The sequence below is a fragment of the Peromyscus leucopus genome, chromosome 13, assembly GCF_004664715.2.
Source record: "Peromyscus leucopus breed LL Stock chromosome 13, UCI_PerLeu_2.1, whole genome shotgun sequence".
Lineage (NCBI taxonomy): Eukaryota > Metazoa > Chordata > Mammalia > Rodentia > Cricetidae > Peromyscus > Peromyscus leucopus.
The window spans coordinates 13,464,338-13,481,189 of record NC_051074.1 but is presented as its reverse complement, the minus strand read 5'-3'; the positions used below and the strand labels follow the sequence as shown (position 1 = coordinate 13,481,189).

Sequence of the window (16,852 nt, the reverse complement as noted above, 5' to 3'; positions counted from 1 at the left end):
CACCTGTTTCTGCCTCCCGAGTGCTGGGATTAAAGGCGTGCGCCACCACTGCCTGGCGACTTCATTACTCTTGAAGCAGAGGCAACTAGATCTCTGTGAGTTCCAGGCTGCCGGGGCTACATAGCGAGACCCTTGTCTGTGGAATGCTGAGAGCAGGAGAAATAGTCTTCTCCAGGGCAACACCTACTAACTGGTTATCCAGTACCCAATCGTCAACCCCCAAAATATACATACAAATAATCTTATACAGACTGATCAAATTGCATTAAGGAAAAGTGTAGCAGGAATCTTAGAGAGTAATTAATAAAATCAAACCTGTGAGCCAGGTATTGCGATGAAGCTGGAAGATCAGAGAGACAGAACAAGCCACAGCTACCTCACCTCGCCAGATCCTCAGCTGGTCTTGTTTCCTCAGACTGGAGGCCTCTGAGTCCTCATCCAGAATGGGTCTCAGCTGAACTGATGCTCAAAAACCTAAAGCTTAACCAGCTAAAAGCTTAACCAGCCAAATGCTTCTAGTTTCTGGTCCTCACGCCTTATATACCTTTCTGCTTTCTAACACCACTCCTTGGGATTAAAGGCTCACTTTTTGAGATCAAAGGCTTGAGTCACCATGCTTGGCTGTATCCTTGAACAGATGGATTTCTGCCTCTGGAATGCTAGGATTAAAGGTGTGTGCTATCACTGCCTATCTTAAGTATCTAGTGGCTTTTCTGTTCTCTGACCCCAGATAAGTTTATTAAGGTACACAATGTTTTTGGGAACACAGTACCACCACATTTCCTCTCTTTTTGTTTAAAATTAAAAAAGCTTATAACTAATACAAGAAAAACTATCCAATAAGTATATAAAATATATACAGCCAAAAATTATATTAATGATGTCTAGTCCATTAACATTTGACAGATTCAGATAAAAAACTCCATTAATATATAACAATGTCCAGTCCAGTAACATTTGACAAATTCAGACAAAAAATTTTCATTACTTATCTTATTTAAAACAATTAATTCCTTTTTAAAAGTAGATTCCATAATCTCCCTTTTTATCTTATCATAACAATATTCTCTCTTTTTTCTTTTCATAATAGATTCAGTAGTCTACCTTTTGTCATTTTTATATCTTCCCCTTTTTCTTTTCAGCGAAGATTCAGTGATCTACCTATTTATCCTATTATTACTTTATCTTTTTTCTCAGAGTAGATTCGATGATCTATCTCATATCTATTTTCTCTTTTCCTTTCTGCTTTCTAGGGGTGAAGATATCTTTAGGGAATCCTGAAAAGAAAATGTTTGGGTTAATTGTCAAGTCCTGTATCATTTGTCCAGTCACTGCATAATGAGAAAGTGCAGGGCTTGTTTCAAGTCCTTGCTCGAGTAGTCTGTCAGGCTGGATCATCTCAGCTAGTCAGCTCAAAATTGTCCTGAGCAGTTTGTAATCCAAAGCAGATATTTCCGTGGTGTTAATCAGTTTAATGGCTTTACCATAGTCCATGTGGAATCGCTGTTAGGCATGGTCATGGTTCCCTGAAGACTTTTTTTTTTTTTGTGGTTTGGAGCAACCACAGTCTGATAAACGTCTGGCTCTCGGCACCATGAACATTCTTCCCTAGAAGGGAATATCTTCACAGCAGTTTCTCCCCACCATTTGTCTTGCCAAACTTTTCCAAACTGAACTTTGTCGATGCTTTCTTGTAACATGACGGTCCAGGCAATTCTCTGAACAAACAGTAGTAAACCCTTTGTCTCAGGTAGCAGTATCACCACAGTCACCAACATGAGGAGAAGGAGCCAGCAACTTGGAGCAGCTGCTGCTCCTTCCTTGGTCCCACCACTGTTTGTGGCTAGGTCCCAGCCGAAGCTTCTCCTTAGCAAGCCTCCTAGGCCGGCCTCAAACTCGGGATCCTCCTGCCTCTGCCTCCTTTAGCAAATCCTACCAGTGTGCTCCACCACAACCGGCCAAATGTAGCTCAGGCCACAGGCAAGCAGCTTTTTCATGAATTTGTACCACAAATGTTGGGTGCCAGATGTAGCAGGAATCTTAGAGATTCTTATTAATAAAATCAAACCTGTGAGCCAGGTATTGGGGTGAAGCTGGAAGATCAGAGATACAGAACAAGCCACAGCTACCTAGAAAAGGGGCTATGAATTTGAAAGGGGGACACATGGAAGGATTTGGAAGGGGGAGAGGAAGAAGAAAATGACATGATTATATTTTAATATCTCAAATTAAAAATGTTTTAACACAAAAACAATGAAAACACTGTGCAGTCTCTCTGTGGATATTGATTTAATTTTTATGTTTGTAATAATGAACTTATTTTCTCCTGTCTGTTTATGAAATACTAGTTTTTGTGTTCAATATTCATAGACATACTACAACTGTTCTTGCATCAAAGAAGGATTGACAACTGTAGACACCGAGGGTGATTTTGTTGACGCCATTTCTGGAAAATGCAACATGAAGTGTCACACGTTACCTTTGTTTTTTGCTTTTTTCTTTTGTTCAATAATTTTTTCTAATTTGTCTAGCATACCTGTCACCTTGATTATCCTCCAGTAAGTATATAATTTTCCTAATTATTATTACTAATACATACATAAGAAGGATACATTTAGAAATAGTTCAGATTATTACAGTAAATGATTTCTTATGTTTTGTACCTGTAAATATAAAGAGAAATTACTTATATTGATGAAATTCCTGTGTAAGTATAATTTTTTTCCTTTTACTTGTTCATTATTTTCATGACATGTGTAGATGTTACATTTCGTTTCACTTTAATTTAAAAATAAGTATACACAATTTTGGAATTTTCACATAATATTTTCTAATTTTGTAGAAAATGTAGATATTTATTCACTAATAACAAAATAAACTTAATAGAAAACTTAGATTACATTTATTATGTATAACACATACAAAAATCAATAAACAGGAAGATTTTTAATTGTAACATAGATATGACTGTAAAGTTGATTCACTGGTATGGATATTGAACTCTAGTTCTACATTAAAAACTCAGCTATGAGAAAACAGTGTCATTCACAAAAGAATGCAGTAACTTTGCAATTTCAATTTATTATTCTAAACTGAACCAACATATGTCATTCTTGTGTCCTTCCAGAATATTTTAAGTCTACCTAACATTCATTTTTACTCTAGGAACAGAACAAAAACTATTCTAAACATTGTTTTTCAAGAGGTTAACAAGTATATTTGCATCCTAACTATCCTGTAAAATCTGAACAATAAAATGAAAGAAACAATAGCTTATTTCTGGCATGATCTCAATTAGCTGTGAAGTGAAAATAGAGACAGAAATGGGTGGCATATCACAAGTATGTGGTTCTGATGTGGAGAAAAAGCATGATGGAGAATAAGAAGGAAATATAGGGGAGGGAAAATAGAGGTGGGTTTGGTTAAATGCATTGTATCTATAATGAAATTCTCTACAATAGACAAGCAAAATTGATGAGATGCATTTTTTTTATATTGTTGTAGTCAAGCATTTTGTTTTGGTTTTGGTAGACAAGGTCTTCCTATATAACCCAAGCTTGCCTCAAATATGTGATCCTTTTGCTTCTACCATTCCAGTACTGGGATTACAATCAGATGGGCATCTTGATAGGGTAGTTTGAAGAGAGTAAAGAAAATGGAGCTAAAAGAGGAATCTGGAGAAAAGAAAGGGAGAGTATAATAGTGATATTTAGAGATAATATGGTAGAGCATATTTAGAAAGTACCTAGCTTTGTGAAAAGGTTGAGAGTTATAACTTTGATAGAATATGCAGAAACATAGGATGATGTTCACACTTCCCATTTGTGCAACTAAAAGAATGATAATTCTGGAAACTAAAATATAAAATTAGAGGAAAAATGCAAAAGAACACTTATTTGAATGGATGAAATTCCTCAGTGATTAAAGACACTTTTACCAGGTCTGAGGACCTGTACTCAATCCTCTGAACTCACATGGCAGAAATAAATGATCACTTCTTAAAAGTTTTCCTCTGACTTCTACAGCGGCCCCTCTCTCTCCCTTCTCTCCTTCTCTCTCTCTCTCTCTCTCTCTCTCTCTCTCTCTCTCTCTCTCTCTCTCTCACACACACACACACACAATGATTAGTAAATAATGAATATGACTTCTTTAAAGTTTATATGAAATATCCCATCCAAGTGTCCTCTTCAGAGAGACATGATTATAATATTCCTGAAATATGATTTTCAACCTTCTCATTCTTATTGTCACTAAAAAGAATAAAACAGCACACTCCCCCACACATGCACTTCTATAAATTATGAGATAAACAAAGCAGATAAATTAAATAGCATATACAAAACTGAAGCAATACTGGAATTTCAGCTAATACATTCACAATGATGTTCATAAGGAACTACAAACGTGGCATGACTGTGCTGACCTCAGCCTTCTGGGTACTGAAGCTGGAGCATCACAAGTTTGCAAACATCCGTGGTTATTCAGTGATACCTGTTCAAAAGTTTAAAAAAAATGAATTGTGAAGAAAACTAAGAATTCACAGATGCCATGTATTTTCTGCATATAATTCTGTTAAGAATGTGAGGACTTTACCTTGATAAATGTTTTGGAAGCAGAGCTGAATGCATTAGACAAGGCAGAGGCTCTTGAAAATGATGTCAGAAAACAGAAAATGCCCAGGATGTCCATGATGTAACAAATTTCTGAATGTGAAAGAAAATTAAATGTTCAACAAATGAATGCCTAATCTTTGAAAGCATGACATTTCATGAAGTCTCAGAAACTTTCAGATGGCTGTGGGAGTTCATTGAAAGTAGCAGAGTTGGAGAAGAAGTTTTTATCATCATACACTGGGAACTAACTGTAGTTTTCTACATCAATAGGGAAGAGAGTATCTTGGTTTTGAATCTACTTCTCAGAAGATTTTAGATATAGCAAAAGCCAGTTCAGGAAAGGAGGTTTACAATTAAGAGCACATGCATTAAAATATCAAAGCAATCTCAATAAATGAATTAATGATGCATTTTAAGGTTCTAGGAAAACAAAACAAAACTAATATGAAACAAGTAGAAAGAAATGGAGGATGAGGATACAGTGCCATTTGGAGAGTACTTAATGAGTAGTCACAAAACCTAGGGCTTGATTCCCAGCACCACATAAACCAGGAGTGTTGTTATATGCCTCTACTACCAGCATATGCAAGGTGGATACAGGCAGATCAGAAGTTCAAGGTCAGCCATAAAGAGAGTTAGAAGATAGCCTAAAACAAACAAAATCAAACAAGAAGGAGAGAAAAAGAGAAAGAACAATGGAAAGAGGGAGGATGGAAGGAAAAAGAGAAGTATAGTAAAGAAAGAAACAAATAAATAGTTCTGAGTTGAAATTAATGAAAGAGAGACAGAATAATTCAAAAGATCAATAAAACAGTGTTGGCTTAAAAAACAGACTGTTATGAATAAAGCTTCTATGAACAGAGTTGTACAACCAGATTGCCTTATCCAGCCTTAATAGAAGAGGAGATGCCTAGTATTACTGCAACTTGATATGTTGTGGTTGGCTGATATCCATGGGAGGCCTGCCCTTTTCTGAAGAGAAACAATGGGGGAGGAGTGGATGGGATGGGGGAGGAAGGTAAGGTAGCAGGAAGAATTGGGCTGAAGAGAAGGAGGGGAAATTTTGGTTGTGATGTAAAAACTAACAAACAAACAAAAAGCTGCATAGACAAGATTGATGAGCTCTCATTCAAAATAACAGCATTTGAGATGGGTAAAATGCCTAAGTAAGAGACAAAAAGGAAATACTGCAAAACATACACCAAAATGCAGAGGATCATTAGGGGACACAGAATACTCAAAACATGAGGGAAATACAGATGATATTAATAAATTTCAAGGTATATACTACTTATAAAGATTAGGAATATTTTAAAGAATCTAGATAGATTATTGATAAGCAATGAGATTTCCCCATTTAAAAATACAATAGACCATTTCAGGCCAGTTTCATTCATAAGATACAAGGAAGATTTTGTATATGGGAATCCATAAACATAATATAAAAACAGAATCAAGGATAAAAATCATGATCATCCATTAGATGAAGAAAATTGTAGTGACAAAATAATAAATAAGCAAATGACCCTCAGTATTACATCTGAATAAAAAAGCAGTAATATACAAAAATACACAAAACCAGTGAGTTTGGGCAGATTGTTAATGAATGAGATAAATACCTAGGAATGTATCTCATTCATAGTAGCTTCAAAATTAGTGAGCTATCAATGGATAAACCTAAACAAAAAGATGAAATGTCTTTCCAATGGTAATTATAGAAAAAGAAAGAAACCAAAGAAGACATTAGAAGATATTTCATGATTACAGATCAGTAGAATCGATATTGGCTACATGAACATACTACCAAATTCAAAATACAAATTCTTACAATCTCTATCAATGTGTTCTACTGGCATTCTTCATAAGACAAGTGAAAATCCTAAAGTTCACATGTAAATATAAATGATTCTGAATAGCCAAAACAGGAATAAACACAAAAGCAAATGCTTGAACTATATATAACTTCAAACTATATAACCAAGCCATAGACACACAAACACTGTGGCACTAGCACAAAAATTAATATTGATAACGATGAAAGAGAATACAAGACCAGGAACAAACCTGCCTAGCAACAGTCCTCTGATTTTAACAAAGGCATTCCAAATATAAGTTGTAGAAATAGATGTTTCTGTTGAATACAGCCTCTTCAACAAATGGTGCTGGAAAACTGGAAGTCCACATGCAGAAGAATGAAACTGGTTAAAAAAACAAAAATAAATGTGAAATGAATCAAAGATCTTTATATGAGATGGCAAGCCAATAAATAATGACATTATAAGGTAAAAAAATAACTGAAATATTTTTAAAGGCACCCCAAGATATAAACATAAGCAATGTCTTTCTGAAAAGGCCTCCAAGAGTTCAGGAACCAGGAAGAATTTGGCAAGTGGTATTGACCACATTAAAAAAAAAAAACACACCTGTCAGTCAAGAAAATAATTAAAGAGAAAGAGGCAGTCAACAGAGTAGGAGAAAATTGTTTCCAGCTATATACCTGGCAGTAGATTGATACGCAGAATATATGAAGAACTCGGAAAAATGAAGCACAAGTAATTCAGGGGACAAATGGAGAAATATAATGCACAGACAGTTTAAAAAAAGAAGTACAAATATCCAATAAATAAAAAGTAGAGCTATCCAATAAAAACTAAAGTTATCAAGCATTTTAATCATAAGGTGAATGAAAATCAGAAACCCATTCACATTTTGTATTACCCAGTAGAATGGCCACATTTAAGTAAAACAAAAATAATGTCTGGTGAGGATGATGGAAAGACATCCTCTTCAGCTGATGGAAATATAGCTTCATATACGCACCATGAAAAATCAGTATTGAAGTTCTACAAGAAGATTGAAAATATAATTATTATATTATTCATTTATATCACTGTAGGGTACATATTTAAATAATCAAAACACAAAGTAGTGACAGTACCTGAATACCATGTTCACTGAACAATGTTTACAATGTATTCTGTTCCCCTAAGACCCACTTTACCAACCTACCCCACCCACCTCATTATCCTTCCTATAACCAGCCCTCACCCACAACTTTAGCAGACTACATAGGCACAGGCACAACTCACAAAAAGAACAGGTGATTGACTGGCTTCCAAGCTAAACTGCCCCACCTTCCAGACTCTAAACCACAGGACACAGCCCATGCTCCTCCCCTTCCATTCTCAGCCCCAGCAAAACAGCTGGGCCTTGCTGTCAACCTCTCTTTGTGGGCAGCCCTCCCTGCAACTCCAGCAGATTACATAGGCACAGGCACAACCCACACCAGTTGGTAGAACAGACTCCACAGGCACTGGTAGATTCCCACATCAATCAGAAGGACAGGAGAATATGCTGAATCATGGGAACTGAATGGCCATGAACCTTGGCTGAGACAACCCTACAGGACCAGAAGAATTGCTAAACACCAGAAACCTTGGTCATTCTGGCCAAACGACAATAAAGGAAACAGAAAACAAATGAATAAATCACTCATCCAATAAGACAAAATAAGAATCCACACCCATACCTATAATCATCCCAAACCCAGATGCAGTAACACCAGTATAAGAATATATTAAATGACAGAAAGGACAGTATGGTACCACCAGAACCCAGTGATCATACAATAGGAAGACCTGAACATTCCAATGCAGCTGAAGCACAAGAAAATAAGCTCAAAAATAACTTGACGAAGATGATAGAGGCCCTTAAATAAGATGAAAAATTCCTTCAAAGAAATAGATTAAAAAAATTAGAAGAAATCAATAAATCCCTTAAAGAAAACCAAGAAACAACAATCAAACAGGTGAAGGAAATGGTTCAAAACTTGGAAATTAAAATAGAAGCAATAAAGGAAACACAATCTGAAGGAATTCTGGAAATGGAAAATCTGGGTAAGCAAACAGGAACTACAGATGCAAGCATCACAAACAGAATGTAATAGATGGAAGAGAGAATCTCAGGCATTGGAGATCCAATAGAGAAAGTAGACTCATTGGTCAAAGAAAATGTTAAATCCAAAAAATTCTTAACACAAAATATCCAGGAAACCTGGGATGCCATGAAAAGACCAAACATAAGAATAATAAGGAGAGACAAAGAAGAAGAATCCCAGCTCAAAAGTATAAAAAAAAATTTTAACAAAATCATAGAAGAAAACTTTCCCAACCTAAAGAAGGAAATGCCTATAAAGGTAAAAGAAGATTACAGAACACCAAATAAGCTGGGCCAACATGTCCCCTTACCATGTAATAATCAAAGCACTAAACATACAGAATAAAGAAAGAATATTAAGAGCTGCAAAGGAAAAAGGTCAAGTGACATATAAAGGCAGACATATCAGAATAATGCTGGACCTCTCCAAAGAGGCTCTAAAAGCCAAAAGTCCTAGACAGATGATTTGCAGACACTAAGAGATCATGGCTACCAGCCCAGACTATTATACCCAGAAAACTTTCAATCACCATAAATTGAAAAAAACAAGATATTTCATGACAAAACCAGATTTAAACAATACCTATCCACAAATCCAGTCCTACAGAAAGTACTAGAAGGAAAACTCCAACCCAAGGAAGTTAGCTACACCCAGGAAAACATGGGCAATAGATAATCTCACACCAACAAAACTCAAAGAAGGGAAACACACACACACACACACACACACACACACACACACACACACACATACACACACACTGCCACCACTGCTATAAAAAATAACAGGTATTGACAATCACTGGTCATTAATATCTCTTAATATCAATGGACTTGGTTTACCTTTTAAAAAGCCACAGGCTAACAGAATGGATATGAAAAGAGGATCCATTCTTCTGATGAACACAAGAAACACATCACAGTTTCAAAGACAGACATTATTTCAGAGTGAAGGGTTGGGAAAAAATTTTCTTTTCTTTCTTCCTTCCTTCCTTCCTTCCTTCCTTCCTTCCTTCCTTCCTTCCTTCCTTCCTTTCTTTCTTTCTTTCTTTGTCTTTTTTTTTTGAGACAAGGATTCTCTGTGTAGCTTTGCACCTTTCCTGGAACTCACTTGGTAGCCCAAGGTGGCCTCAAACTCACAGAGATCCACCTGGCTCTGCCTCCTGAGTGCTGGGATTAAAGGCATCTGCCACCACCGCCTGGCCCGGAAAAGATTTTCTAATCAAACAGAGCCGAGAAGTAAGCTGGTGTAGTTATCCTAACATCTAACAAAATAGATTTCAAACTAAAATTAATCAAAAGAGATGGAAAAGGACATTTCATATTTATCAAAAGAGAAATCCATCAGGATTGAGTCTCAACTCTGAGCATCGATGACCCAATTACAAGAACACCCACCATTAAAAAAAATTACTAAAGTTTAAATCACACATCAAACGGCACACATTAATAGTAGGAGACTTCAACATCCCATTCTCACCAATGGGCAGGTTTGCTAGGCAGAAATTTAAGAGAGAAATAAGGGAACTAGCAGGTATTATGATTCAAATGCATTCAACATGTACAGAATATACCCCCCAAACACAAAAGAATATCCTTTTTTCTCTGAACTTCAAGGAATTGTCTCTAAAAATCACCACACACTAGGTCATGAAGCCAATCTCAACAGACAGAAAAAATTGGAATAGATCTTCCTGTTTACTATTGAGCACTTTCATTTTAAAATATATAAAATAAATTTTAGCTGTTTTTTACCATTTAATCTGTTCTTTTCTTCTTCCCAACAAACCACTTCTTTAGCTTCTTTTTGTGACTTGCTAAACTAATCAGAGTTGTTTGCATCATTGTGGATGAACTCCCCCTATTTAAAACGATGTAAAGTTCCTGGTCATTTATTTAAATATTGAGTAGCAATATAATAAGGGTACCACAGAAAAGAGCAAACACTCAGAAATTAGGACTGTCTAAGTAAAGTTGAATAAAATTTCAACTAAATGTAGGTTGGATGTAGGGAATGTCATTGCACAGTGTGACATGCAGCCACCTCATACTCAAGGGACTGAGAAAGAAGCACCTGTAAGGAAGCTACCTTTCTGTGGCACTCAGTCCCCAGAGTAGGAAGGAGTCTGAAGACACAGACTTGACTTCACCTTTCTTCTTCATTCAAGGTACCATTACTGATATAATTTCTAGAGTGCAGAATCCATAACAAACAGCAAACTAGAAAAATGTGGAGTGCATGTCACAAAGGTGAAATGGATTCTAAACAATACTGTCCCTGACATTGTGGGGAAAGATAAATTGAAAGACAGAGAGCTAAGTCATTTCAGGAGGCTCAGGGGAGTTTGATCTATGAAAGTCTTTCTCCTGTAGTTGGTATGTAAAATGAATGAAAAAATTCCTTAATTTAAAAAAAAAGGAAGTCTTTCTCTTTGGAAAAATGAAGATCTGGGAAACATGAAGAAGTGGCAAAACAGAAATATTTATACCATGTTTTTAGGTCAAATTGAACTTTTGTCAACCAGCTGAAAATTTGTAATATATATATATATTGAACCTAGCTTATGTCACCCATAAGTAATACCATTGTTATTTGCTTTCAGAAATTCACCTCCCAATTTAAATTCACTGAGTTTGGGTGTGGTTTATACAATTTGGAGAATAAGTGGTAAGTATTTTCAATGTAACAAATTGTTCAGTTTTTATATATAAATTTACCTATGTTTGTTTTTAGCCTAAAAGTAAACAATAATGTAAAATAATAGGAGATTGCTTTGAAAAAATTAGGATCCAGTTAAATACAGAGAGAAATTATATGAAATAAAAGCCATCCTGTTTAAAAAAAGTAAAACTATACACCAATTTTATTGCATCAGTTTGAGCCATGCATTGGGACCCCAAGTTTCTTCATTATTTCATACAAGTAACTCTGAAAGATCATAAACAACATTCACATACTCACAGTAATTTCACACTTCTTGTATGTTTCTGAAGTCCCAAAAGGAAATGAGGTCTTTAAAATGTTTTCTCTAGTCATGGTTTTTAATCTTGTTTACAGCACTAGTTGTGAATTCCCTTCTTCACAGAAGCCTCAGATTCAATCAAGAGAGTGGTTTGTTGTCTCTATAAAAATTCTTGCAACTTCTGCTCCATAGGCACTACCAGATTGGTAGGTTGGTATTGTAGCAGGGTCTGGTGCTAGATAAGATCTACTTTTTCTTTTCCATCAGACTGCACAATGACTTTTAGCAATACAAAACTAGCTAGCTGGGAGCTCAGGGTTGTTTTCTCTGTGTCCTGTATCCAAAGTATGTGGTGTCTTCAGAAATAGGGACTTATTGAGTTATGGTGCTGCTATAATCACTGGCATTAGACTGTATTGTTTCAGGTGTCTCTAAGTCCTCCTTACCAATAACCAAAGAAGAGGAAAACTATGTTTGTCACTGAGATTTTTCACTTAACAATACATGTCTTCATGGAGCAGTATTGTTTACTAATGTGGCATAACTCTGTTCACACTCTGAAATAGATTTACCACATGACAGATAAACCACTACTGGGCATATAACCAAAGGGACTTACATGTAATTCCAAAGATACTTGCACACTTATGCTTATTGATTTTATACACATTATAGCTTGGAATGAAGTCAATTTAGATGGTTATCAGCTAATGAAAGAACAATGAGAATGCATATATATACATATGCATTATATATGTATTATATAATATATATGAAAATAAAAAGTGGCACTGAGAAACTTTCAGGCAAATGGATATAACTGAAAGAAATAATACTGAATGAGTTCATCCAGGTCCTAAGACACATTCTGAATGTTCCCTCTCATATGTGGATCCTAGCTTCCAATCATTTGGATGTTAACCTAAAGTACATGTGGAAACTAGAAATGGTCCATTGCTTGATGGGATGCATTCGTGGAGGAGAGATGGTAGAACATAGCTGAGATGAAAGTAGAAGGTGAGAATATAGGGAATGGAAGGGTTCAGACAGGAAGTGAAATAATGGAGCAGCCAAAAGAAAAGCCAGGGGAAGCCTTAGACAAAATGAAATCTTCGTGAAGAAGTTACATGGGCAACAGCGATCTTTCGATCTAAGTAAAAGCATAATAAAAGGGAAGAATAAAACTCATGTGATATGAAAGAACAGAGGAGGATGCTTAGGTTTTGTGAGGATGAAGATGAGATGGAAAAGAGGAGAGGTATGGGATGGATCCAAAGTGAAGAATTACTGAAGATTTATGAAATCTCACCAGTTACTAAGCTAAATGGAAATAAAACACAGGAATAGATAATTTGTTTTAATTTAATTGACAGCAGCATGCTGTACCAGAAAGCAATGTGAGTGTGTGCATGTTTGCGTGATTGCGCAGAGTTTAGTGCCATGTAGAGTTTCACACATCTACTAGAGAATCTTGTAATATATTCCCCAGGAATAAGGGAAGAATACTGTAGAGATATAAACATCAGAATGCAGTCAGAAAACATTAAGTCATTTTCAGTCGTTAAAAATCTCATAGCTGTGTATTTTAAAGATACAACAGCATCATGTAGTTTAGTTCCTTTGTTCTAAATATGTTCTCCTAAATATTCCAAGTAAATTCAACAACTGCTTTAAGATACCTTGTAAACAACCACATATACAGAATTCCAAAATAATTTCAAACTACTGACCTTTGTATACATGCAGTCTTCAGGATATAGATTGCCAGGGTTAATGAGCCAATCTATAAAAGACTATTACAGAATTTTAAATAATGTGTTTAGAGGAGTGTGTGTGTGTGTGTGTGTGTGTGTGTGTGTGTGTGTGTGTTTGTGTTTGTTTTAAAAAGAAATCATTCTAATCCTAGCCAATAGTGTTCTTATAAAGAATTTATAATCACTGACTATTTCATAGGATCCATCCCTGGACCACTAATTTTTCACATATCAATACAAGAGTCTTGCATTTACTGGAACGTTAATAAATGTGGAAAGAAAGGACGTTGTTGGATCTACAATAAGTCAAAAATGGTCTACATATTGATGGGACTATGTAAGTGATGTGAAGTGTATAAAGTCAAGTAAATAAAATTGTTGTTAGAATTTGTAATTCTTTATAACAGGGTAATAACTATTCATGAATAAATATTTTGTTAATTAAAGGCTTATACAATTGTATAGGAAGTATTATATAAACTTGTCCTACAGTATTTATGTAAATACTTGTAGTTTTGTGCTAAATACACTAAAGTTCTGTGTTATTGTTTAAGAAAGGGTAACAATGGTATAATTTCAATTTGTTAACAAATTTTGGTTACACATTTATACAGCCATATTTATTTCTCTTATGAAATTTTCAATTTAACAATATTAAATGTTAGATAATTTTGAGTAAAAATTGTAGTTGTAAATAGCATCATCAAAATCTCTTTGAAGGCTAAACTTCATAATTTCTCCTTTCATGGTGATACTAGACATATATTATTTTCTTTTTCAGTTACTAAAAGTCTCACAAAATTAGTATCTTTCTTTCAAATGTATTTCCACATGCCATTGCAATGTATACAGAGTTGGTGTCTGTCAAATAAATACAAAGAAGAGGGAGTGATCAGATGTGGGACAAAGATATGAGTTCTCAATAGCATGAGGAAAAATGCAATCCTCTTTTGTTCCTCCCAAAATGCAAATCATCTCTTTATCCCAGTATCTCATCTATCTGCTAACTAGTCAGCCACCATCTTGGTTTTAATGTCAACTGCTGTGGTACCCCAAGGCTTGTGTTCAGGTAGCCTTTTAATTTACATGACAACTGCCCTGAAAGTGTGAGAAATGATGCATGGATATAGTGGAAAAGAATCACTGAGTGACTCTTTACAGTGAAATAGGAATAAACATCAGTGCTTTATCAGAAAATATGATCAGATCATGCGCTAACAATCAACAATGAGGATATATCTACCCATGAAACTACAACAAAGGAAAAAAGAAATCTATGCTGATTTAGATATTTTACCTAAAAGGTCAATAATGATGAGCCCAGAACAAGACAAATGTTTACATTCTAGAAAAGTATTTGTAGGTAAAATACATGAGTAGGAAACATGTTTAATTTAGTTGATAGCAGCCTATTGAACCAGGAAGTTATGTCTCTGTGGGTGCATGTTTGTGCGTGTGTAAGGTTTAGTGCTATGTACACTTTCACACAACCACTCCAGAATTGTGGAATATATTTCCTTGGGATAAAGGAAGACTGTTCTAGAGACATGAGCAACAGAATACAATCAGAAAATAGTATATTAAAAAGAATATAAGTTCAGCAGAAATAAAAAGAAACAATAAACAAATAACCAAATAGAAATTTGAGGCTAATGAGTACAGGTAAAGAAGGGAAAATTTTATAACTTCAGTGGCAGGTTTAGTCAAACACAAAAAGAAACAAGTAAGCTGAAAAAAAAGTCATTTCAGATTATCAGGTCAAAGAAACACAAAGCAAAAGAGAAGATGAAATAGTGAAGAAAAGCTTTAAGAATTTTGGATCACCATCTTGTAAGTCTAGAAATGTCATAGAGAACAGGCAGCAATCTAAACAATTGATGAATGGATAAGGACAATATGACATTACATGCCAAAGACACTATTCTGCCCTGAAAAAGAAGGAAAAAATTGTTTGTCTGATTATATGGATAAACCAGATAGAAATCATATATATTATTATTCCATTTTCCATTTCCATAAAATAGTTGAATCCTGTTACTTTATAAAGAATAGAGGTTTATATAGTCCATAATTGGGTAAATTGCTTAAAATATCTAAGTGTTCTGGCTGTCTGTTGTCGACTCCAGAGGTCCACCTCCAAAGCTAAACTTGGAATTGCCTTATTAGGCCCGTTCATTGTGGGCTACAACCTTGCCAAGATTTTGGGCTGGTCTCCCTGGATTTCTTTTGAGAATTTTGTTGAAACTCTCAGGATCCTAATACACTTGCACTCTGCTCCCCTGGACAACCAGGACCACTTAGTAAGATCTGCTTTCAACATGAGCATTGGTACTTAAGTCTGAGCCAAGGCTACTTAGTGGTACTCACTTGGAAGCAAGGAAAGTTCCACTAAGCAGCAAACCTGTTCTGAGTTTTGAAGGTTAGCCATTGAAGAATCCTTCCCTGGAAGGAGGAGACTTCTCTCCAGAGCCTTCTGAAATATTCTGAAGGCTTTTTTTTCATTGTTCTGATGCACAATGATCCACTCTTGTTTATTCACACTAATCTCACTAGCAAGTGCTTACTGGGCCACACTTACAGTTTCTCCTTCCAAACATTTGGTCTTGCTCTTTCCTGACCAGGCTATGAACTCACCAGCTCTTTCCATTGTGGTTCCTTTTGTTCAACTGTGATTCTGAATAAAAACAGTCAATACTACCCACAGCATAGTCTTACTGTTTTATTGTTTAAACTTATGCCCTCTGAGCATTAAGCACATATCTTCATATTTCTTTGCACTCTTGGTTCAACACAATCATTCCATTTCAGTCTTTGTAAGATTACAGTGTTCAGTCACAGATTATTCTGTGATAAACGTGTGGTTCTGCCCCTCTTGATCCCATCTGCTATGAAAAATGTACTCAAAGCAGACTCCATGCCACTACCCTGATGTTCTCCTCCACACTGGGTGTTCATTTTTATTTATTTAGCTAGTAAACATAGAAAAGTGTAATGTGTTGTCTGGAGAGTTTGTGCTGATGTCAGATGAGATTGTTACTAGCACTACACTCTTCTTTGAGGCTCTACTGGATGTATTTTTCATAATTTCTCATTCCTTTCTCATACTCTGTGCTTCCAGAGGAACATTGCAGTCATTCACTATATATAATTTTCATGATAATATTACATCTATTTCACAAGTAACTATAATTTTCAGACGATATCCCTTAAGACAGATGAAGTATTTCATAAATGGAAATGAGTCATTAATGTTTCTTGCCTTATAACATGGCTATTAGATAACTGGTATGGTTTTGCTACAACACTTTGACTCTAATTAACAGGTTATTTGCTTTGGAGTTTAATTACTTTTATGTAATATAATTTTCAGAAATTTGAGACAAAAATAAAAACTGTAAAAGTAATTATATTTTCTATAAATTAGTTTTTATGTGTAGAAAATGATTAATATTTTAATAACAAATCTACATAAAGGTCTAAGCAAGTTGTACCTCCTGCAGAGAGTTAAATTTTGAAAATGTAATTCATTTATGTATTTGTATATTATCACACTTCATAAATTTGTTAAACATTACTCTTTGTTAGG

The 16,852-nt window shown here is 35.2% G+C and overlaps 1 protein-coding gene across 1 annotated transcript in view; it reads left to right on the top strand.

Moving 5' to 3' along the window:
• LOC114699789 (solute carrier organic anion transporter family member 6A1-like) overlaps positions 1–16,852 on the top strand; it is a 95,928-nt gene that overhangs the window by 70,903 nt on the left and 8,173 nt on the right. Inside the window, exons 10-12 of the mRNA XM_028879078.2 lie at positions 2,371–2,558; positions 11,153–11,217; positions 13,466–13,603. Of these exons, the coding sequence (XP_028734911.1) occupies positions 2,371–2,558; positions 11,153–11,217; positions 13,466–13,603 (391 nt within the window). The remainder of the gene's footprint in view (positions 1–2,370; positions 2,559–11,152; positions 11,218–13,465; positions 13,604–16,852) is intronic.